We start from the raw sequence: 22,953 nt of genomic DNA on the forward strand, positions 1-22,953 counted from the left end.
CAGGGGCTCACCTCCGGCCACCAGTCTGGGGACAGTGTTGACGTGTTCAGGTCAGTAGGCCAGCGACCCGAGAGCTCCTCTGCCCAGCAGGACAGAAGCAGAGAATGAATACAGTAGCTTGTGAGTGCCCAGCTGTTAGTCGTAAAGATTTAAAAAATGCTTAAATGGGAGGATGTTTATGAGCTATTGAAACTTTCAATTTTGTCCTGTTTTTTTTAGCTGGTAGAGGTAATCGAAGGTTATTGGCCGTATTTTCTGTAGCCTAGCTCATATTTGAGTTAGTTTGAAATAGTCCTGTTTTTGATGAGTTGGTTCAAGTGTCTGTGATCTATTTACGGAATTTGTGCCAAAATACTTTTCTTTTCTCACCATTGTCTGCACAGCTTCGTTCAGAACACGCGGCCTCATAGTGGGTGTCTTCCCTTAATGTCAGTGATGTTTCTTCATCTCTCCTTTCGAAAACTTTATTAATGTTATTGATACTCCTATTCTTGGGGATTTTTCTTTGCTCTGGGGTAAGAGTGTCATAAAGGTCCTTCCTGGCGGGCTTCAGTCCTGTGTGTCGCCTTCTGGTCGTGGTTCCCATCAGCTGCAGAGAGGAAGGTGCGGCAGTGAGGGTGGGCAGACGAAACGGGCCCCGGGCCCCCGGGGGACAGCAGGAGGAGGCCTCATTCTTGAAAGTGGTCTTCTAAGCACTAACAGTGACTGATGTGTTTTTCGTAGCTCCTCTATTCTGTTCAGACCCCTCTTCATGAATTTATCAGCACCGTGCAGTCCTGGCACGTGGACACGCCTGTCCACCGGGGCGTGCTCTCCACTCTGATTGCCGCGTCCGTGGTCGAGATAAGTCACCGGCTCCGAAAGGTGAAGTGTGTTGTCCTGAAACTGCTGTGTCTTGTTTTGACTATTCAAGAGGCTGTTTTCTGCTGGCAGCACATTTTTATGCTTTTCCAAGTATTTTTTCAGAACTCAGGTATAGCGGGAGGTCTGCTTCTCCTGCAGCTTCACCACACAGTTCCGTGGCTGGTTTGTGTTTAGAATCACGTGACCATGGGGGGAACCATGCTAAGGATGTTGTCGTTCTTCATTAAAACCAAGCTGCTCCTTGCATCTTGAATACTTCTTTTTGCCATATTTTAGAGGCTTAAGCGAGTTGATACATTTCTTAAGATTCCCCTCTCCTGACAGGCAGAAGTGGCCCTGGTCAGTGGCGAGCAGGGTGCACGAGTACCTTGGGCTCTGTTTCTGGAATAGCTCACATCTCTGACTGCCTTGCTGTACATAAGCCTTACTTTTCTTTTTCTTTTACGCGTAGGAAATTTGAACCTCTGATATCAGTTTAAACAGATAGTTTGTTTGCCCCTGCTCTATAAAGGACTGGCCATTTTCCTAGCAGTAGCCTATTTTATATGATTAGCCTACTTGGTTCAAGATTGACATAATCAGGATGGTAATTCAGGTCACAACAGAAACCACTCTTTCACGGCATGGAATCCTGGTGGTAGCGAGTGAGGGCATGGAAGAATGCCTTAAGATAGTTAAATAATGAGGCGTTTTCTCAGTATGAAAAGCTGAAATCTGATAGGAGATATCTTTGAAATATACAAATGCAAACATATAATTTGTATAAATTTTGTATTATAAAATCACAAATATAAAAAGAGTTGACAAAAATTCTGAGACATTGATAACATTTAAGGCCCTCCTGAAAGCTTGAAGAGAGGTCATTTTGGTTTAGGAGCGTGATTCCTGGACTATACACAGCCCAAGAACTGGAAGTTATTCAGGCCTGTGAGCTACACAGCTGATGACGATGAATCCGTCAATGGCCTGTGGGCCATCGTGGCCCACTGTCTGTTTTTGTAAATAAACTTATTTTGGGAAAAAAACAAACAAACTCATATTGGAACATGACCAAGCCCATTTATTTACCTTTTTTCTATGGCTGCTTTGTGCTGTAACAGCAGAATTGAGTAATTGTGGCAGAGATCGTTTTGCCCACAAAGCCGAAAATATTTACTCTTTAAATATTTACTATTTACTACTTTATAGAAAAAGTTTGAGTTGAGAAAACCTGATCTGGACTAATAAGAGTAACGAGTTGTTTGCTTAGTGTAGAAACACGTTGTTTACAGAAGGTAATAGAATTAAAGGGTGTTGGACAGAAGGCTTGTTGAGTGACGTGTCTTTTTTCTTCTCTCCAGTTGATTGACACCACTGTGTATAGTAATAGGTTAATCATAATTATGGTAGGCATTGCAGCAGTTAATAAAAATCATTGTTTTGAGTTTCTGGAAAGCCTTTCTCAAGTTTGGAAGAAAACCCAGGGAAGTGTAAAATGAGTGATCAGTGCAGTCTCAGTCTCAATTCATGTTACTGACTTGACTTTTTTTTTTTTTAGGTTTCTGATACCAAAGAGCTTACTCCCCCAGAGGGTCTTTCAGCCCTTCCACCATTTTCAAGGTGTTTAATAGGAATAATAATAAAATCTCCGAACGTAGTCAGGTAATCCCTTTTTCTTTGCTGTTCTCTTAATCCTGTCATGGCTGTAAGCTCTCAGTAACTTTAGCTCTATTCCTTTTACTCTCACCATTTGTCAAAAGTGCATTTTTTTCCTAAGAGAAAACATTTCCATACAATTTTCTCTCATTTTATCAGAGATTAAAAATATTAGCATTATACTTATACAAAGTGAAATTCTAACTCTCTGAAAGATATATTCATCCAAATAGTCTCTGGTTATGCTTTATCATAACTACAGTTCATTTAGAGGGAAACATTTAAAATTTTAATGTCACTGAAATACTTCCTACAATGGACACTTTCAAAACACGACTTGGGTAAATTCCATGTGGTTTTCATTCGGCACACAGCTGTTACTCATTTCTCCATGCCATGTGTCACCTGACCTGCTTCTAGGGTTTCTTGTGGCACATGCAGGACTGGTGGGCTACAAAAGGGATAGTTTTGCAGATACCTGATACCTGTGGAATTTTAATAGTACATATGTTCCTTGAAAACTTCAAAAAGCATTGTTTTTAACAGCTATGAATTATCTTTCAATAGCATATCAAATCTTTTTTGTGGGCATTACGAGTATGCAGAGTGGCTTTATTCACTAACCAGAACAACCCTCTTCTCTTTCTAGCAACGCCCTCTGATTTTAGTGTCTCACCTGTATGATTTGGCATGCTTACAGCGAAGAGTATGGGAAGGGTTTAGTCAACTTCCCATGTTAGCTGAAAACTAGAATCATGGTGGTTGATGAATCTTGGCTATATTTGTCTTTCTGTAAAGTATTAAGATATACTATAGAGTAATTTCAGTTGTTTTTTACTTTTTTGCAGGTCATTTTTAGATGAACTGAAGGCATGTGTTATTTCTGAGGATATTGAAGGCATCGTGTGTCTAACAGCTGTTATGCACATTATCTTGGTTATTAATAAAGGTTGGTTAAATTTTCTATGGTGTCGTCTGGGACATTGCTGGGTGCATCTTACACAGAACTGTTGTGGAATGTTTGGGAGTGAATCCCCTGCTAGTTAGGCTCTCACGGCACTTTCCCCCAAGCGCTCCACGCGCTACACGTGTGCCGTCTGCCTGGGCATCTGCTGTGTAGCTGCCACGTACCAGCTTGAATAATGGTAGCTTCTTAATGCAGCTCCTGTCCACTTTCCCCACTGGACCCATTACGTCTGCCTCTCTGTGCCTTAGACTGAATTTCTATTGATTTGTCATTTATTACCTTTGTCATGTACATTTAAAAATCTGAATTCATTTTTGCTAATGATGGTGTGTTTTGGTATTAATATTTAATGTATCTGTGTTTTGCTTAACTTTAACTGTGCCTATTCTGGGTATCCCAGCCAGTTGAAATAGTATTGGAAAAATAATTGGAGATACCTAGGAAGCGCTTACCTAAGTGTAAAATATGGTAATGTCCCTGCAGATGGACTACTATTAAGTTTCTATATTTTTGGACCAGTTTTACTAATGTTGAAATTATTTTCTAAGGTATTATTCATAGAGTGATCCTCTCAAAACAAGCTCTCCCCATAAGCATGAATGCATAGTACGGCTGTAGATTCATGACAGGAATTTGTAACTAGTTTGACCCAGGCCAAGCATCAGGAAAGACTTGCCTGAGGCAGCGTCTCCTGGGGAGACATCTGCAGGAAGAGGGACGTTCTCCATGTGGAGGGTGTGAGGATGGCGGTTGGGGTGCAGATGACCACCGTGTACTTAATAGGTACTTAAACATTTGCCAAACAGATGATGACTCTGAAATGTGTTAGTTCCGTTACTGTTGAAGGTGTTGGTGATCATCAAGTCTCATGGCATGGACAGAACTCACGGGATCACGGCCTTGGAAACTACCTCAGAGCCAATGAGGTGCTTTGTAATCACTCATTGGATCTTCTAACATCCCTTTAAAGGGATCATTACTGTTCTGCAGGTCAATATATGCACTGACTCAGAGGGGAGGGTAGGAGGCTCTGTCTTACTGAAATTGAACCTGCATTGAGAGTCTGTGTGATTTTTGTGTAGTTGTGTTCAATATTTTTCTGTCTTTAACAGGTAAACATAAGAGTTCAAAAGTGAAGGGTGTTGCAGCTACTGTTCACAGAAAACTAAAGACATTCATGGAAATTACTTTGGAAGAGGATAGCTTGGAAAGGTAAAGCACTAGATACCCACCAGGTGTGATTATCTGAACACTGCTAGTTATTCCTTAGGTATATTTTAGAACACGTTTTCATTGCTGCTAGTTACAGCCAGGTAGAAAACTGGGGATTGAAGGGATAGAAGTGTTTCTGTTGGCAAGACCCTTTGAGCATATGTTTTAATTACTTCCTCATTCTGTCTTTAAAAACAAAAACAAAACTGTCACTTGCAAGATTCTGCCCTAGAAAAGGAAGGGCATACAAACTCATTCTATATGGTTTTATTTTATTTATTATTTATTATTTATTTATTTTTGGCTGTGTCGGATCTTAGTTGAGGCACATGGGATCTTTCCTTATGGGCTTCTCTCTAGTTGTGGTGCATGGGCTTCAGAGTGCGTGAGCTCAGTAGTTGTGGTGCATGGGCTTAGTTGCTCCATGGCATGTGGGGTCTTAGTTCCCCGACCAGGAATCGAACCCGCGGCCTCTGCATTGGAAGGCGGATTATTACCCACTGGACCACCAGGGAAGTCCCGTCATTCTATATGGTTTTAAACCTAGACAGATTATATTTGGTGGTTTGCTGTATTTTTGAAACCATGAACATTCATTCCTCGGTTATAATTACCAGTTTACAAGTATCCATGTTGGGAATGGGAAAGGTCCCTCCAGAGACTGAAGAAATGTGCACTGTTTTCTACTTTCCAGGTAGCCTGTTGCTGCTGCAGGGACTGCTATCTAAGAATGTATTCATTGGGCTATTTTTCCAGCCAGGTGTTTTTCCTGCTGTATAATGTTTTTGACATGCTGTGCAATTTCCTGTAGACTCTTTTCTGAATTGTGTTTGACTCTCAGACCAGCCACAGAAGCAGTGTTTTTCCTGCTGTTTTCTGAACACCATACAGTTAAGTGTTACAGAGCTTTGAACCAGGTAATTAGTTTTATATATGCCTGGGAAATAAGCCACTTTCCATAGCTACTTTCTCCTTTGGAGAAAGGCTTTCAAAATCCTAAATTGCTAACTTATGAACAAAGGCAGTTTTATCTCTTCCTTACCAATCTGTATACCTTTCTTTCCTTGTCTTATTGCATTAGCTAGGGCTTCTGGTACGATATTGAAAAGGAGTGGTGAAAGGACATACTTGTCTTGTACGTGATCTTAGTGGGAAAGCTTCCCATTTCTCACCATTAAGCACAATGTTAGCTGTAGATGTTCTTTATCAAGTTGAGGAAGTTCCCCTCTATTCCTAATTTACAGATAGTTCTTATCATAGTGGGTGTTGGATCTTGTCAAATGCTTTTTCTGCATCTACTGACAAGGTCATAGGATTTTTCTTCTTTGGCCTGTTGATGTGGTAGGTTACGTTAGTTGATTTTCAGATGTTGAACCAGCCTTGCATACCTGGGATAAATCCCACTCGGTCATGGTGTATAATTTTTTAATACGCTGTTGGGTTTAATTTGCTAATATATATATATATATATATATATATATTTTGGGGTTCGCGGGCCTCTCACTGTTGTGGCCTCTCCCGTTGCGGAGCACAGGCTCTGGACGCGCAGGCTCAGGGGCCATGGCTCACGGGCCCGGCTGCTCCGCAGCATGTGGGATCCTCCCAGACCAGGGCACGAACCCGTGTCCCCTGCATCAGCAGGCGGACTCTCAACCACTGCGCCACCAGGGAAGCCCATAATTTGCTGATATTTTATTAAGTACTTTTTGCATCTATGCTCATGAGTGAGATTGTTCTGTAGTTATCTTTTCTTGTAATGTCTTTGTCTGGCTTTGCGACTAGGGAATTGCTGGCCTCATAGAATGACTTAGGAAGTATCCCTTCCCTTCTTCTGTCATCTGAAAGAGACTAAAGAATTGGTATAGCTTCTTTCTCAAATATTTGGTTAGAATTCACCAGTGAGTCCATCTGGGTCTGGTGCTTTCTACTTTTGGAAGGTTATTAATTACTGACTCAATTTTTTAAATAGATGCCTACTCAGATTGTCTATTTCTTCTTGGGTTAGTTTTGGCAGATTGTGCCTTTCAAGGATTTGGTCCATTTCATCTAGGCTGTCAACTTTGTGGGTATAGTATTCCTTAACTGTCTTTTTTTTAATGTCCATGGGATCTGTAGTTATGTACTCTCTTTCATTTCTCATATTAGTAATTTGTGTCCTCTTTTTTTTTTTTTTTCCAGCCTGGCTAGAGGCTTATTGGTTTTATTGATCTTTTAAAAGAACCAGCTTTTGGTTTCATTGATTTTCTCTATTGATTTCTGTTTTTCACTTCTTTTTTTTTGCTTTCTGCTCTAATTTTTATTATTTCTTTTCTTTTGCCTGCTTTGGATTTAATTTGCACTTTTTTTTTCTTTTTTTCTGGTTTCCGGAAGCCTAGATTACTGATTTTAGATGTTTCTTCTTTTCTAATAGTCAGTGCTATAAATTACTCTCTAAGCACTGCTTTTGCTGCATGGCACAAATTTTGATGTTATGTTTTCATTTCCGTTTAGTTAAAAATATTTTAAAATTTCTCTTGAGATTTCTTCTTTGCTGCATGTGTTCTTTAGAAGTGTCTTATTTAATCTCTCAATTTTCCAGTTATTTTTTTGTTATTCATCTCTAGTTTAATGTCTGAGAGAAGACATTGTATGGGTTTCTATTCTTTTAAATGTATTAAGGTGTGTTTTATGGCCTAATATGTGATCTGTCTTGGTGAATGTTCCACAGGAGCTTGAGAAGAATGTGCATTGTGCTATTGTAGGGTGAAGGAGTCTTTAAATGTCAGTTGTATCCTGTTGGTTGATGGTGTTGAGTTCAGCTTGCCCTCACTAATTTTCTGCCTGCTGGATCTGTCCATTTTTGACAGAGGGGTTTTCCTTTATATATTTTGTAATCCTGATATTAGGAGCATATGATTTTAGAACTATTATATCTTCTTGATTGGATTGACCCTTTTATTTTTATGAGGGGTCCCACTTCTTCTCCAGTAATGCTTTGCTCCGTAAAAGCCATTTTGTCAGGTATGAAGATGGCTCCCCAGCCTCCTTCAGTGAGCATCTCTGGAGCGTTCGTGGTGTTTTAGTCAGGAGGCCGAAACCCCACGGTGATGGGACAGTGTAAGCTCCAAGTCAGGAGCTCCCGTCAGGGCACTAGTGCAACGGACTGGGGGCTCGTGAGGGTCACAGCGAACTATAAAGGGTGGGCTCACCCTCATGGGCTCAGCAGCTCCCCCAGCACTACCCCTAGGGAGGACGCACACCCCAGGCTGAGCCTCTCCAGGATGGAGGAGTCCTCAGGCCTTCTGGGGGGGACCGCTGGCCATCTGGTCTCCGGGGGTTGGGGCCCGTTCATAGGGAGGTGCCAGGGGAGCTGCTGAGCCCATGAGCCCCACCGCGGGTCAGGCAGCCGCCCTGTGGGGCCTGGGTGCTGCCTCTGCTGCTTGCACCCCCCCGGAGAAGGCTGGACCTTGTGGGAAGCCCTCTGGCGCCCCTGCTGCTAGGGCTGGTGCTGTGCCTCATGAGCCCCAGCGGGGCCGTGGAGCGGGGGCTTGCTCGTCTGCGAGCCAAGGACGTGCGTTCAGTTACAGGCTTTACTGCAGAGACTGTTGACTATTTCCTATGCAGTTCAGGAAGGGTCTTTGAGGGAGAAACCCAACAGACTCTAGGGTTATGAACTTGTTTAATTTCTAGGTATGGGAGGAAGAGGGAAGTGAGCTAATTTGGAGGAAACTGAGGAGTGTTTGTATGTTTCTGAAAACACAGTGCAGTGCAAATACTAAATAAGGCCATCAGAATTACAAACTAGGTAAATGATAGGTTATTGTCATGGGACATGGTCATAACCTCGGAAATGCAAGCATTTTACAAGATTTCTCTGTTAGAAATACCATCTGTAAGGATAGTTTTTTGGAAAAGAATGGTATGAACTGCTCTGAGGGTGTAAGGAAAGAGGGACGTTTGCACTTGTACAGAGGTTCAAGGCGAGTACTTGAATTGTGTTAGTTACACTGACAGAAATAAAGGCCTTAGAAGTTCAGAACTTACTCCATGGAAAAGAAAAGGATATTCATAGAAATTAAATGCAGGGCATGTAATATTTTGTTTCTTCATTGTTTCTACAACTATGCAGTTTTCTGTGCTAAGCTGATACACAGATGGCAAGAAACAGTTCTTGCCTTTAAGGAGGAAACATCCTAAAAAAGTAAATAGGTAGAGACTGAAATATTGGCTTCTTACTCAAATATGCAAGAAGCACACTGTACAAAAACCAGTGTCTGGAAAATAAAAAAAAAAGAACTTAAAAAAAATTGATGAAACAAAAAAATCAATCTAATGGAAGATAAGCAGTTAAGATTTAAGACTCTATTTTAGAATATTATTTATTTTTGTTGGCATAGAGACGTTAAGGCAAGTCTGCATCTTTAAGACTCTTGGGACCCTTTGGTCCAATGAATATTTTAGGAAACGGGGCATTAATTTAGAAGTGAATGTTTTCTTAACAAATACACTAGCTTTCTCTGCAGCAGGGTTAGTATTTTGTTGACTGGTCTGTTGGGCGCTGTCTCATTGCACTTTCAGTGCTTCACCTGGCATAGTGCTCTGTAAATTCTGTAAATTGTGTAAACTGGACTGTTTTCTCAGGAGCAACAGCATGCATTCACCAATGCACTCATGCATTTAAGTGTCAAAGGATGTCACCTTTATTACTTTCATACATAGTATACGAGTAGCACTACAATTAGAGATTATTTCTTAAGGTTTGTGTTATATCATGAATTTTTCCCACTAAGTGAACTGGAATCATATTATAAACAAGTTAATTACCAGCATTAACTGTGTTTTGGCAGCTTTGGTGGTGTATGTGCGTCCCCAACGTTAAACCTTGTGATTAGACTTGAAGCAAAGGAGTATTCCCTGAAACAGTGGCCTCTTTTTTATTATCAAGTATGGATACGTAATATCACCTTATTCCACTGTATGTAATTTTCATAGTCTTTGTAAAAAAATGAACTCGAGGCTGGATGCTTTTTGTAGCTCATTTAGAAGCATGCATCGAAACCTAGGGACCTTGGTGTGGATAATTAAAAACTACTCGTAAATAAAACCCTTCTTTAAGTAGAAAACATACGTTGCTTATCTTACCGATTGTTTTTCTCGGAAGGCTGATTTTGTGCCTCTCCTGTGTTGGCGTCTCCAGCCATGAGCACGGCCGGCCTTGGGCCGTAGGAGCTGGAGGTGGGCGGGTCGTGGGGAGTCAGAGCTCAGTGGGTGACATGGGGGACCCTGGACTAGGGCTGCCACTGTCCCTTCCAGCTCTGAAATTGTATGCTCATTTATTTTGCCCCTTAATAATTCTGATTCCTCTGGTCTATACAGTGTATCCAGCCCTCTTCCCAGGTAATAGGAGAATGACTGAATTCACAGGAGAGCAGAAGAGCTTGTTGGTATCCGAGCCCCGTGGGGTAGTCAGAGGCCTGGTTTGTACCCACCGTACCTTTGCTGATGCTGGGGTCCCAGGCAGGTTGCTTTGCCTCTCAGCCTTGGTTTCTGGCCTTGGAAGGAGAAGTCAGGATGCCCGGAAGCCCAGGACTGGCCTGGTGCTCGGTTCAGAGGTGACCAGAGTCTCAGACTGGACTTAGGCCAGCATGAGAGGCTGATTACCCTATAGTAATTTAATAAGTCGTCTTGCCAAGGTAACCTAACATTTTTCTTTAAGGGTTTAAAAATTCTTACATAAGGAGACAATATTTTCGAGTGATTAAAAATAAGTTTTAGATTGTGGAGCGTTGGTGACTTACCGTGTCCTGTGTCCCTCTGTCTCGTCTCCTGGGTGGGGCAGTGCTCCCCACCTCTGGCCACCAGGGAGCTGGGGCCTGGCTGGCGTGTTGGCCGTTGCAAGCGTCCTAGCCTATAGCTCTCGAAGAGTTGATGCAGGAGGGTGGTGCCGTCGGGCGCTGATGCTGGGAGGCCGGAAGGGATGGGGGGCATCCGAGTCTCCTGGTGTTTCTCCGGATGCAGACAGCTGCTCGCTGCTGATGGGGCGGCTTCCATAGGCTTCGTGCTTCCCACCGTCCGCCGTCTCTGCTCAGCCTGAGACGTCTGTGGGGCGCAGACAAAAATGACTGCACACGTGCAGCGGTGGAGCGGTGAGAGACAAACAGGACAACCATTAGTAAAGCAGCAGTGCTGGGCCAGCCAGACACTTAATGACAAGAGTCTTCAAAGAAAAATTAATCGTAGCCCAAAAGAATGATCTGGAACTAAAAACCCTTGAGTTGGAAACATTGCTGAGGCACTGGAGCCTCAGCTCCCAGGTGGTCCAGAAGGTTGCCGTGGAGGGTGCCCCCGAGCAGGACAGACACCGATGAGGGTCCTGGGGGAAGCAGACCAGGGAGAGACCCAGGGAAGCAGCGATCCAACCGCCGACGGGAGAGGATTTCCTGGGGCCAAAGAGATGCGCAATTTTAAAGATTCATTTCTTGCTGTTTATTTAACTGAAGTTTAGATGGGACTGATGAAAAAAATCATGCATAAGTCTGAATAAAATTCCTGAATTTTGAGACAAAGAGAAAAATATGAAAACTTTTCTAGATCTGTGTTAGCCCCTACGGGGCTCCTCGTGACGAGTGGAACAAGGGAGTGTGACTTGAGATGTGGCGCAGGTGTGAGGACCCACAGGCTCTGCGGCTGGTGTGCAGAAGGGCTGTGAGATACGTTGGTGATGTTTTTGTGTTGGTTACAGGTTGACTTATTTCGGTGTGTGGGGTTAAATAAAATACACTGTTGACTCTTGGACAGCAGAGGTCTGAACTATGTGGATCCACTTGAATGCAGACATTTTCCGTAGTAAATGGCCCAGGACCGCACAGTCGTAGTTGGGTGAATCTGTGGATGCAGAACCGCGGATATGGAAGAGCTGCGTTCTCAGAGGGCCGACTAAGTTATCCGCAGATTTTCAACTTTGCGGAGGGTCGCGTCGCCCCAAACCCCTGCGTCGTTCAAGGGCCAACTGTCTTAAGACGAATTTCACCCATTCTTTTCATCTCTTTGAACGTGGCTACTAGAAAATGTAAAGTTACCCCATGCTTGTGTTGATACTGGACAGGGCAGGACACGGGCAGACCCGAGTGCCCATAACAGCTCCAGGCTGAAGAGTGAATCAAGCTGAGAGGCCGTTTGGAATAAAGGTTGAGGTTTGTCTTGGCAGCAATTCAGAGGTTGGCTGGCCCACACACCCTCTGAGGGGAGCTCGGGGGATGGAGAAGGAAGGGGAGTGGGTGACGGGCTGCCCAGCCAGTCTCGCCTGGGGACAGGTGTGCAGGGGGTGGGACGAGAAAGTGAGGTGTGTGTGCAGGAAGTGAGCAAGCATGGTCGCAGCAGTGCATCATGGGGGTTAATAGTTGTCGTTTACCTTGTGATCTCGCGAAGGAGGGAGACGAGCTAGCGATTGTGGGCGTGGGAAGAGGGGGCGTCCGGCCATACCCGTGAGCGTGCCGTGGGTCTCCTAGAGGAGAGTCCTTGTGAGTGAAAGAGGAAGCACGGCCAGGTGAGCACCTTGCACCGAGAGGGTCTTCTGTTCGTGTTCCTTGGGGACAGAGGACGCCTCCGGTCATGGATGGCTCTGTCCGTGTGCCGTGTGTCGTGCTAAGGTTTCTGCTGATGGCGATTCTTACTACTCCATTTACCTTTGAGAAACAGCGATTACTTCAGTTTTCTCTTTAAGTGTATTCTGTTCCAAACCATTTTTAGATTTATCCTGTGAAAATGTAAATTTGCATACTTCAGTCACATTTTTCTGTAGCTAATTCTTTCTCTGTGTTTCAGGTTTCTCTATGAATCATCATCAAGAACTTTGGGAGCACTTTTGAATTCATAACCAAGCCAACATCTTGGTCATTAAAAATAGAGAAAAAGGACTTACAGAAAGCGAGATGGATGTGTATTTTCCTAGTGTTTTTTTTTTTTTTTTTTTTTGCGGTACGCGGGCCTCTCACTGTCGTGGCCTCTCCCGCTGTGGAGCACAGGCTCCGGACGCGCAGGCTCAGCGGCCATGGCTCACGGGCCCAGCCGCTCCGCGGCATGTGGGATCCTCCCGGACCGGGGCACGAACCCGTGTCCCCTGCATCGGCAGGCGGACTCCCAACCACTGTGCCACCAGGGAAGCCCTCCTAGTGTTTTTAATGTCAATAACCCATATAGTAGAGAAGGGGTAGGATTTATTTTGGGGTGAGTATGAGTAGAAAACTCAAAGGTTCTTACATTTTTGCCCAGCGCCTGCATAAATGATACATTTAATGTAACAGGCTCCAGGTATGAATGGTGCAGAAACCCACAGAGCAAAGAAAAAAAAAAAAAGACACCTTTCTAGCAAACCCAGTTGTTTTAAAAATGACTTTTATATATAATATTGCTTGCAAACTATGAGTAATAAAGCAATGACAACACCTGTTTGTCTACTTGATTTAAAAATATTAGTACAAGTTTTCCCCTGCAGGAACGAGGGCTGAGTTCTGGGCGGGGCTGCCTTTCTACCAGGGGCAGAGGTGTAAAGCGCAGGGAGCGGCTGGGTGGGTGCGGGGAAAGGGGCCACGCGCGGGGGCCTGTGGCTGTGAGTGCCAGGACACAGGTCCAGTCATGCAGCCTGAAGCTGAACCACCTTTTCTTTCCGAGAGCTGTCCCGGCTGACGGAGGACTGGCCCCCGGCTCCCTGGCTGCATCGTCCTGCGTCACCACCCCCGTTGCCAGAGTCTCCACGTTCAGATCCCGACAGCCACGGCCCAGGTCGAGGCCGTCAGCATCCTGCCGCCTGGGGTGCTGCTTCAAACGCACGCGTGTTCTGTCTTAGCCCCCCAGCAGGAAGGAGAGAAGTGCCAATGTCTCAGTGCCTCTGTTTCTCCAAGAAGGTACCTAAATGGACTGTGCACTGTGGTCATGAGCATTTAGCGCAAGGTTTTACCAAGGGATATCTGAGGCCTGGGAGGTGGGGGGTTGATTACTCAGCTGGTTTTGAACATAAGACTATCTAAACATCTTTGCTAATTAACTAAGCCGTACTTTGTATTGGTGAATTTTTTTTTTTCTTTTTTGCCCTTTCCTTGTTTGATTTAGTTTCAAGAATAGGCAAGCCTCATAAAATGAACTGAGGAGTGTTCTGTCTTGGTATTCCTGGAAGAGTTTGTTCAAGATGAGAAGTAGTTCCTTGCATTTGTTGTAGCACCCTAAAATGGAGCTTGGTGTTTGTTCCCTTTGTGGGAAGAGGTTAATTGGCTTTTTAATTTGCATGTACGTTTTTAGGATAGTCGGGTTTTCTTTTATCTTGTGTCAAACTTGATGGGTGAAATGATCCAATTTGTGAAAAAATATAATTCCATTTTTATTGGGTCAAAATAGTTCAGACACTCCTGCTGTAGGCATACGCCCTAGAGAAGTCCCTACACGTGTGCACGGGGGACAGAGCGGGGTGCTCAGATGCGGAGTGGCGGGGCACCGGGGCGCTGGGGCTTCACTAGGGGAGCAGGTTTAAAGCACGCAGAACTGAACGCTGTATTGCTTATGCTCGCGTGTGTGATGGCAGCGTGCGGATGCACGAGGAAAGGACAAAGACAGGCTTCCAGTCTAGTCCACCCCACCCCTTTCCTGCCCACACATTCACAAAGCCCTCCTCGCTGTCATTACACATGGAATAAAAGCAGGGTCTCCTGGCTAACAGGCAGGGGTCCCTTCGTGGGGTGGGGAGGGGGTCGCCATTCCCAGCGGGGAGGCCCTCCTTGAGATTTCCATCCTCCGGGTCTCCAGAATCCTCTGTGTCCTGCAATCGCATGTTCACCCTGATTCCTCCAAGCTTTGGGGTGCAGCTCCTCCCTCCCCACTCTGGGCTGTGCCCTGGAGTCAGGCGGTACTCGGTGTGGGACAGAGCTGTCACCCCGGGGAGAAAAAGGGAGGCACGGTGTACTCGGGAGTGGGGAGTGGTGGGCGATGTCCCTGTGCTGAGTGAGGGCAGCCACGTGGGGTCCTGGCCTCTGCAGCAGTGGGATGGGGATCGTTTGCTCCCCGCCCTCTAGAAGGGGCTCCGTGAACGTCACAGGTTAGCAGCCGAGGGCCCATTAGAGGCCCCTTTCCTTGGGGTCTGGCAGCCCACTTTCCCTCCTGGGTGGAACTGGGACCATCAGATGTCCTGATCAAGTGGAAATCCAATGGGCATTCCAGCCTAGCACACTGGGCGTCCACCGACATGAGGGAGGACACAGTCGGTGCTGCTGACGCGGTAAAAACCTTGGGACCCGTGTCTGAGCCCGTCTCCCGCCGGCTCCCATGCCCACCATCCCAGTGAATCACCTGCGGCTGGGCCATTTTTTTCAGGACAGAGAGTGGGAGCCCAGCTCCCCCATTTTGAACACTTCCTGGTCCTAATGAGATGTCACAGATATTCTGGTCAGCTCCGAGGTAATCCAGAGCACTGACAGTCAGAACCATCCGGTTTGCCAACGGTTTGATCTGTCACCACTCAGGAGCATGAAGGCCGACAGAGCTGGTGCGCACAGGGCTGGGGTTTGAGCCCCACCTGTGTCCTCGCTGGGAGTTTCACTCTGCTCCCTCCTCAGGTGGACAGGAGGCCCCTGAAGGGACACATGGCTCAAGGGTCTTGAAAAATCTCCTTGAAAGAGTCATTCCTTGACCTGTGACTGCAACTATGTTCTCACTGTGAACCACAGGACGGCATCACATACAGACTCTGGCATGCTATGGCTGCCTGTCGTAAATATCAGTAAGTGTGACAGGAACGGACGGAATGGTTTCATAAGGAGAAAGGCACAGAGCATCAGTCCACGCAGGAGACGCCCACCCCCCAGCCAAAGGGCTCAGGGAGTAATAAGCGTGTGTTTGAAGGCTGTGCACACAGTGGACAGACCCATGTGTCTCCGTGCCTTGTACAGCACTCAGACATGTTCTCACACACACACGTGCAGTCACACACGCATGCAGACACGCTCCCGTGTGCACACACGCACATCTGCTTGTCGGGGCCCAGCACTGGGGATTCCTACCGTGCCCACGTACCCGGCCGGCACTCCAGAAAGGGCCGTGCACAGCCCTCCCGCCCATCAGAAATCTGGGCTGCCTCTGGAACGGCCCTGTGCTTCCCACGCGAGATTTCCTTTCCTCCCTCACGCTCCACTTCTCCCCGCGTGAGCGTCCTCTGTCCCGTCAGCAGAACTCGGCCGCGCGGCAGGCAAAGCAGAGGCCAGCACGGTCTGCTCTGCTCAGAGCAGGGCAACCTCCTGCGCCGCCTCGTGGGTTTTGTGCTTCTCCCCATGCCCTGTTGCTGCGATTTCTTTGCGGTCCCTCCTGTGCCTCTGGTTCCCCACTTTCCCTTTCTGGGGTGTTTCCCTCTAACTGTGCTGTGACTGCCAGAGTCCTGGAGCCGGGGCCCAGGGGTGACGCAGGACCGGTGACGCAGGACCTGGTTCCGGAAGCCACCGTCAGCAGCAGCCGGGCAAACAAGGAAAGAACGAACCCCTCCGCGCTCTTCCTGGAGCCCGTGTAAGGATGCCCGGGAAGGAGCAGCACAGCCCCAAGCGGCAGCAGTCCTGCAGGGCGCGGGCTCGGGAGGGGCTTGGCTCCTCTGGGTCCTTCACCAAGGCCAACCTGTAAATGCCCTCGGATTCGCCTGTCAGGCAGGCACCTGACGACGGAGACCTGCATCTACAAGAGGTGGAGTTAGGCCCTTCGGTATCACACAGACGTTGCTGGGCGGTTTCACGCCCCGCCCTCGTGCTTCCGAATCGCTTAACAGCCTGTCACGAATGAGCTCTACCTTCTAGCCCACCCTGGTCTTATTCCCTGCCTTTTCCTGTTGTTTCTGTCAGCAAATGTATCACCAGTCAGCTCTCTGGACATCAGAGGACAGACGTCCTGTCAGCCTCAGGCCTTCACCGGGGTGGGTCTCATGCCCAGAGCGCCCATTTGGGGTCAGCCCCATGGGCTTCCATTGCGGATGGCGGGGTGCTCAGCATGGCTGAGGAATGAGCCTCTTGGATCCTTTCTCAGACGAGTCTGGGGATGAAGCATCTCAGCAGGTGCGTCCACTCCGGGAGGCTCGTATGCTTTGAGGGGAGAGCAGCATGGTGCTAACGCAGGTCTGGCTGCGGAGAATAACGCGATGAACAAGCTGTGCCCTGAAAAGCCCACTCCCCAGTGCTTTTCCCCATCCGGTGGGCCACCCTTTGTGGGGTGCCGTGGGGCCACGATGGATGGTGGCGGCTGCTGCATCCTGGGGAGGGACGGTGGCCCCACAGGGTGGACAGCGCTTTCTCTGGGGGGCGGTCCCCTGGGCCCTTGGGCCAAAGAGAAGATACAACTCCCCACCCACCCGCCCGCTAGGCCAGGAGACAGGAGGGGGAAGTGCTCTCTTGGGTGCTGCGGCACGGAGGGTGCCGAGCAGGGTCGGGAGGCGGACGGGCCTGGGGTCTGTGGGACAGTCGGGCCCAGTGTTCAGTCCCACATGCAGGTGGGCTGGCCGAGCTGTCACCCCCAGCCCCAGCGTCTGGGCAGCCCAGCCTTGCCTGGGGTGGGGAGGCCGCAGGAAGCCTGCCTGGATGAGGGCCCGGCAGGGGCCAGGGACGGGTGGGAGTGGGCACAGCTGACCCTGGGGTCAGCCACACCAGTCAGCAGAGAGGGGTGACTGAGGGGATAAGCCAGGGTAGGGTACGGGGGACACTCAGCTCAGCCCCGCACACGCACACCCCCCTTCCTCTCTCAAACATACACAGCCCCCATCTGCTGAGGGACCCCGCGCTGTGCCCAGGTCTTTAGGAAGTGGAAGTCTTCTGGGGAGGAACGCAAGGGCCCCAGCGCCCCTTGCTGGACCCTCGGACGGTGGCCCGTGGAGGGCAGGCTACAGGGAGCAGGGAAGGACCCCCGCTGACCCCACCTCAGGGCAGGGTCCCCACTGTGGAATCCTGGCCCCGCTGGCTGGAGCTCAGGGCCGCAGCCTCCGTTCCCGTTGACCCCGCAGGTTAGGCTCCCCCAGCCCCTCCTTCCCAGACTGAGGACCCCCACACCCGCAGGCCCTGCGCGGCTCCAGCCCCTTCCTGGGGAGGCCCGCACTGCCCGCAGCAGGTGCGCTTCCGACTCAGGCCTTGGGCCGGCGTGGGGTACGGGGTGGGCGGGGGCTGGGCGCCCTCACGGGCGGAGGGGTCGAGGAAGCCCTGGGACTCAGGCGGGCCGGGGAGGCTCGGCGGCCACAGGGCAGCAGGAGGCCAAGGGCGGAGCACGGGGGGCTGGGCGCCCGCAGAGATTCGGCGGGGTTGGGGGCCAGGCAGGCCGGAGCACGTTTCGCGGACCGCTCCCCGCGGGGGGGGGCGGGGCGTGGGCGGGGCCGGCGGGCGGGCGCGCGGCGTGGCGGGGGGGGGGCATGGGCGGGGCCGGGCGTGTCGGGGCGGGGCCGGCGGCGCTGTCCGGTGCTGAAACCGCGGCAGCGCCGGGAGCGCGGGGAGGGGCGGCCGCCATGGACTGAGCACCGCCGACATGGGGCCGCTGCTCGCGCTCCTGCTGCTGCTGCTGCTGCTGCCGCGCGCCCCGCCCGCCGCCCCCGCGCCCCGCGCCCGCCCGCTACCGGGGCTGCTCGGTGAGTGGGGTCGGGGTCTGGGTCGAGGTTGGGGAGGGGCTCCCGTGTGACTGAGGGGAGCGGCGGGGGGGGGCCCGAGTGGGGGCGGGGGTTTCTCGGTGCTAGAAGGCGGTGTTGGGGGCGCCTGGGAGATGAGGGGCAGCTGGGGGAGGAGGTGAGGGCCGCGCGGGCGTCGCGGGTCCGCCCGTGCTCCTCCTCGGTTTGCGGCCCCCGGCGGGCGCGGGGCGGTGGGAGCGAGCTCTGCGTGGGCGACCCCCGCGTGGTCGTGCCGCGTGCGCCGCGGGCCGAGCCGGGGGGCGGGCGGGGCGCCCGGGGGGGCGCAGGGCCTTCGCTCCCCCGGCCTCGGTCCCCAGCGGGGTCCTTCCCGCCCCTAGCGGCCTCCTCCCCCTGCCGGCGCTCGCAGTCGCACGGACATTTTCCTCCCGTGACGGGAGTGGGAGGGCGAGGGTGGGAAGCGCCACGGGGAGCGCCCCGAATCGCCTTCCTACAGGCGTGGCCTTTGACACTCCGCCCCGGGAGCAGTCGGGCCCCTCCCTCCCGCCGCGCTCATCTTTGTGTGCAGGAGGCCTTCCAGCCGCCGGCGTGCCCGCGGCTTCAAGGCCGGAATAAATGGTGCTACAAGACTGAGCGCAAATCCAGGTCCAGGGTGGTGGAGGGGGCCTCGCTCCGCCGCCCACCGCCTCCTCCTGCCTCTGGTCTCCTTGGGCGTCGCTGTCCCAAACAAACGGAAACTGCAGCGAGCGGTGGACAGGCGGTCTCCCCAGACTCCTCGCTAATGCGGCCACTTGCCCTGAGTCCCTCTCTGCTTTCCGGGTCTTCACACTCACTCCCTGGCCTGGTGGGCAGCGTGGCACAGTTGGAGGCAGAGCTGGATCCAGGAGGAGGTCCTCGCCTGCTGGGGTGGAGTCCTGGGGTGGAAGGGTGTGTCTGGTTGGCCACATCCTGGGGTCCTGTTGTCAGAGTCACCTCGGGCCCTGGGGGCCACTCCATGCACAGGTGAGCCTTGCCAGGTGAACCCTGCTTGGGGAGGCTCCGGGGCCCGGCTCACTCTGCCTTGAGCTCCAGGGCCTTGCCCCCGATCAGCAACAAAGGCCGAGCTGCGGGCTGGTCTGCTTTGGCTGGGCTGTGTTCCCTCCTTTGTCGGGCCGGAACTGGCATATCACCTCACGTGAGAGCTGTTTGCTCAGCTCGCCAGATGCCACCCTCCACATACACACACGGTCAGGGAGAGCCAGGATCAGCTGACACTGGCCACTCAGTGTTGCAGGGAAGGTAGCTTCTACGAGATGCGGGGGAGGCTGGTCCTCGACTATCCTCTTTCCATTGTAATTGCCAGTTCATAGCATTTTTCAGAAATCGTAGATAAAGGAGGAAGTGGGGAGGGGGGTGGTAGCTCAGGGAGGGAGCAAGGAAAACCCAGGGCCGGACACACGTGAAGAGAAGAGAATCGCTAAGCTGCCCAGGACAGCACTGCCCGACACAGCAGTGGAGTTCCGGCTACAAGCGAAGTCGAGTCATATCACTGAGAAGGGGTGACTTATTCCCCCTCTGTTCACGATGTGGCCCAAGGGAGCCTCCTGGATGCAGTCTTGATGTGGGACAACATTAGGGGCCCAGGCATTGTTACAACTGTCTCAGGGACTCCAGGTGATCCGTTTAACCTGCTGTATCCAGGGATGATTGGACACTGCCATGGCAGAGTATACAGGTAGTCAGATGGAAGTGTGGTCTTCCCATTTGGGGCCCCAACCCGGGCTTGCATGTAGCCATGTCTACCTATGTACGCTCCCAAGGTTCTGTTCACCCAGCCTTATGTCCATGCGCCGTCCGCACCCGGAGGGCTGCTGCCTTATCCTCAGGATTCACATACACAGTCTCCAGAAAGTGCACGGGGAACCGTGGTCACCCATGAAAGGCATATGCTACTATTTTTCTCTTTCTCAGCCATCTGGAACTTGTTTGTTAGTGGCCGCACCAACTACAGTGTTCCAAATAGTGATGGACAGGGAAAGATGCACCAGAGACCTTAGATCTGGCCCCAACCATGTCACTTGTACCTATTTTTCAATTTAGCTCTTCACACTCAACTTCACGTTAAGGCCTACACAACACGTGGTTCAAGGAGATAACACGTTTTTGCTCCTCATTTGCACCATGAAGTTGTAGGTTAGAATAAAGGGTCAAATGTCACCAAGACCTAAGACCAGTTCTTTTTGCACCGGATGCCTTGCCTTGAGCGAGGGGCCTCTTCACATTTAGACAGTGAAGGAGCTCTTGTTGAAACCCTGGGTTGACAGAACTACTGCATCTGAGTTTAACTTCATTGCTCTGAGCCACGCGCCATGGCGAGGCCTTATTTCCACGGCAGCTGATGGCAGCTTCCCACTGACAGTGGGTGTTGCACCTCTCCCTTTCTCTTCAAGTGCACCCTTCCACCTTAATCACTTAAGCTTCCTGACCTTGCACCACCCATTCTGCCCATGTCTTTCTGGTGCAAAAGGCTCCCTTATGGCCCAAGGTGTCCCATTATTTGTGACACTATTATCAGGGTTGAATGGGGCAGGAATAAGGCACCCCTTCTCAATGATATGACTCAACTTTGTTTGTAGCTAGAACACCATTGCTGTGTTGGGCATTGCTGTCCTGGGCAGCTGAGTGATTCTCTTCGTATAAGTCCATCTTTGGGTTTTCCTTCTCCCTCCCTCTGCCTTTCCCTGTGATTTTACGACGTCCTTTTGTTCAGGTGCTCAGTACTTTTTCCATGAGGATGATGCGAACATGAGCCTTTTGTCTTTAAGCCATTCTTCAGTTACAGGGAGCCCAGTTTGTGAACCTGCTCCAGCAGCCTCCAGGTTTAAGGGCAGTCATGTTAAAGATCTTCCTCTTTTGCTAAAGAAAAATGAATTTCCTTTGCCAAAGGACAGAGTCAACCTTTCGTGCAAATTTTTCTTGGAGAATCCAAAGTCAGACCTACCCGGTGCACCTGGCTTTGAAGATGGGCGGCTGTTTCTTTTTTCTCCTTTGTTTTGCCTCCCGATTTGCCCACACATAGTTTTCATTCGCTAGAGAGCCCACTCCCGGAGCAGGAGGCGGCTTGCTTTGTCACCTCGATGGCACGACGTTTATTTTTGAATCAAAGCATCCTTCCTGCCACAAAAGCACAAATCCATCTTTGCTCCTTGGGGTCCGGAGCTGTTGATTTTGTTGGCTGTATGGTGATGAGCAGCCTGCCCCTCCCCCCGAGAGAGCCCTGCTGCCTTCTCTCTGGCTGTGAGCCTTTCTCTGCCTGTTGTTTCCTCCTCCTCCTGGTCCGGCTCCTGCAGCCTCAGGTGCCGGTTGATGTCCCCGTGCAGAAGGATTGGGGCACAGGGAAAACCCCAGGCTTCCGGGAAGGGGAGGTACCAGACAGTGGGCTCACCCACGGATGCAGAGGCGTTGGGTGGAACTGTGGTGCGGCTGTCTCCTGTGTCCAGAGACAGCAGTTCAACGTGTCAGACTCAGGAGGAATGTGTAGGGAAATACAGAGGTTTTTAGATGGCTTCCTCTCTGTGCTAAGCTTAGCTGTGCATCTCAGCATCTTGCATCTCTTCTTTTAAAAGCTGATCAGTGGTACCCACCAAGGAGGTGCAGGGGGTGTGCTAAATTCGTAGTAGTCTGCTTTCTACTTTCCTCTCGGTGGTGGTGCTGGTCTCCGCTGATAATTTCTGTACGCCATGAGATGTGCAGACTTGTTGGATTCCTGGCTTCCCGTGAAGAAGGGCAGTAGCGGCACAGTGAATCTGCAGCTCAGGCAGGATGGAATCCAGGGCTCATCACCCCAGGGCATATGTTTTGATGAACTCTGTGGCAGTCATTGGTTCTTTTACATGATAATAATTTATGCATTCTGAGTTTATTTTGTTCTGTGTTTTACATGCAATATTACCTAACTTGAAAATGCAATTATTTATCCACTTTTCTTAGGATTTTTGAAAGTTAGGAATATGGGGTGAGGAAGTGGAGTGAAGTATGGAGAGGTGGGGTCAGCTGAGCTGTCATTACGCATATGGTCTTATTAAGAAGGGTTTCCATTACCACGACCTCTTGGAGCATTACCTTAGAATTGCAACATATTTTATGAAAGGGTGTTTGTAACTCAATGTGATCCAAACTAAAAAGAACCCTCTGGTTTTGGGTGGCAGGTATTTAAGATATGCCTGGTTAGGTGCAAATATTGCTAGTTTAAGGATTCTTTACGTGTGGAGAGGTGAAAAAAAGCTTAAGAAGAAAGTGGACAAAAGGGTTTTTTTTATCTAGATGTATCCCGGTAGGTGAGGCTCAGCTGACTGAGAACCTGTCTTATCTCTTCTGACAAGACGTTCCGTTTCCTGAGAAAGCAGACAGTTGAATTCATGGCAGATAACTCTCTGTGCCACATAAAAGCACCTGGCAGCTGTTTTCACATTAGTCTAAATTGACCTTCATAAATGTAGACCCAGCTGGACTTATTTTTCAAATCTTGGTTGATAGGAGGCCAGAGAACTGGAGGAGCAGGAAACAGTCAATGCACTTTTCTGCTGGCTGGAAACAGAGTTTGTGGAAGGAAGAAGGAAATTTTTTCTTTTAACTCGTGCTCTAACAACTTGGCCAGGATCACTACTTAAGTATCTAGGGCAGGAAGTGAAAAGAG

The 22,953-nt window shown here is 49.7% G+C and overlaps 2 protein-coding genes across 11 annotated transcripts in view; both read left to right on the forward strand.

Moving 5' to 3' along the window:
* Positions 1-12,707, forward strand: part of NCAPG2 (non-SMC condensin II complex subunit G2) — a 61,413-nt gene extending 48,706 nt beyond the window's left edge. For all 10 annotated transcript variants that reach the window (XM_027101354.1, XM_027101361.1, XM_027101356.1 and 7 more), the window contains 5 exons: positions 724-864; positions 2,402-2,505; positions 3,348-3,448; positions 4,579-4,678; positions 12,482-12,707. In XM_027101354.1, coding sequence (XP_026957155.1) covers positions 724-864; positions 2,402-2,505; positions 3,348-3,448; positions 4,579-4,678; positions 12,482-12,533 — 498 coding nt within the window. In that variant the 3' untranslated portion in view covers positions 12,534-12,707. The remainder of the gene's footprint in view (positions 1-723; positions 865-2,401; positions 2,506-3,347; positions 3,449-4,578; positions 4,679-12,481) is intronic.
* Positions 12,708-18,153: 5,446 nt separating this feature from the next.
* PTPRN2 (protein tyrosine phosphatase receptor type N2) overlaps positions 18,154-22,953 on the forward strand; it is a 687,992-nt gene continuing 683,192 nt past the window's right edge. The window contains exon 1 of the mRNA XM_027101365.1: positions 18,154-18,284. Within this exon, the coding sequence (XP_026957166.1) occupies positions 18,185-18,284 (100 nt within the window). The 5' untranslated portion in view covers positions 18,154-18,184. The remainder of the gene's footprint in view (positions 18,285-22,953) is intronic.

This window comes from Aethalodelphis obliquidens, unplaced genomic scaffold, assembly GCF_003676395.1.
Source record: "Aethalodelphis obliquidens isolate GAN/ISIS:26980383/991018 unplaced genomic scaffold, ASM367639v1 scaffold5, whole genome shotgun sequence".
Taxonomy (NCBI): domain Eukaryota; kingdom Metazoa; phylum Chordata; class Mammalia; order Artiodactyla; family Delphinidae; genus Aethalodelphis; species Aethalodelphis obliquidens.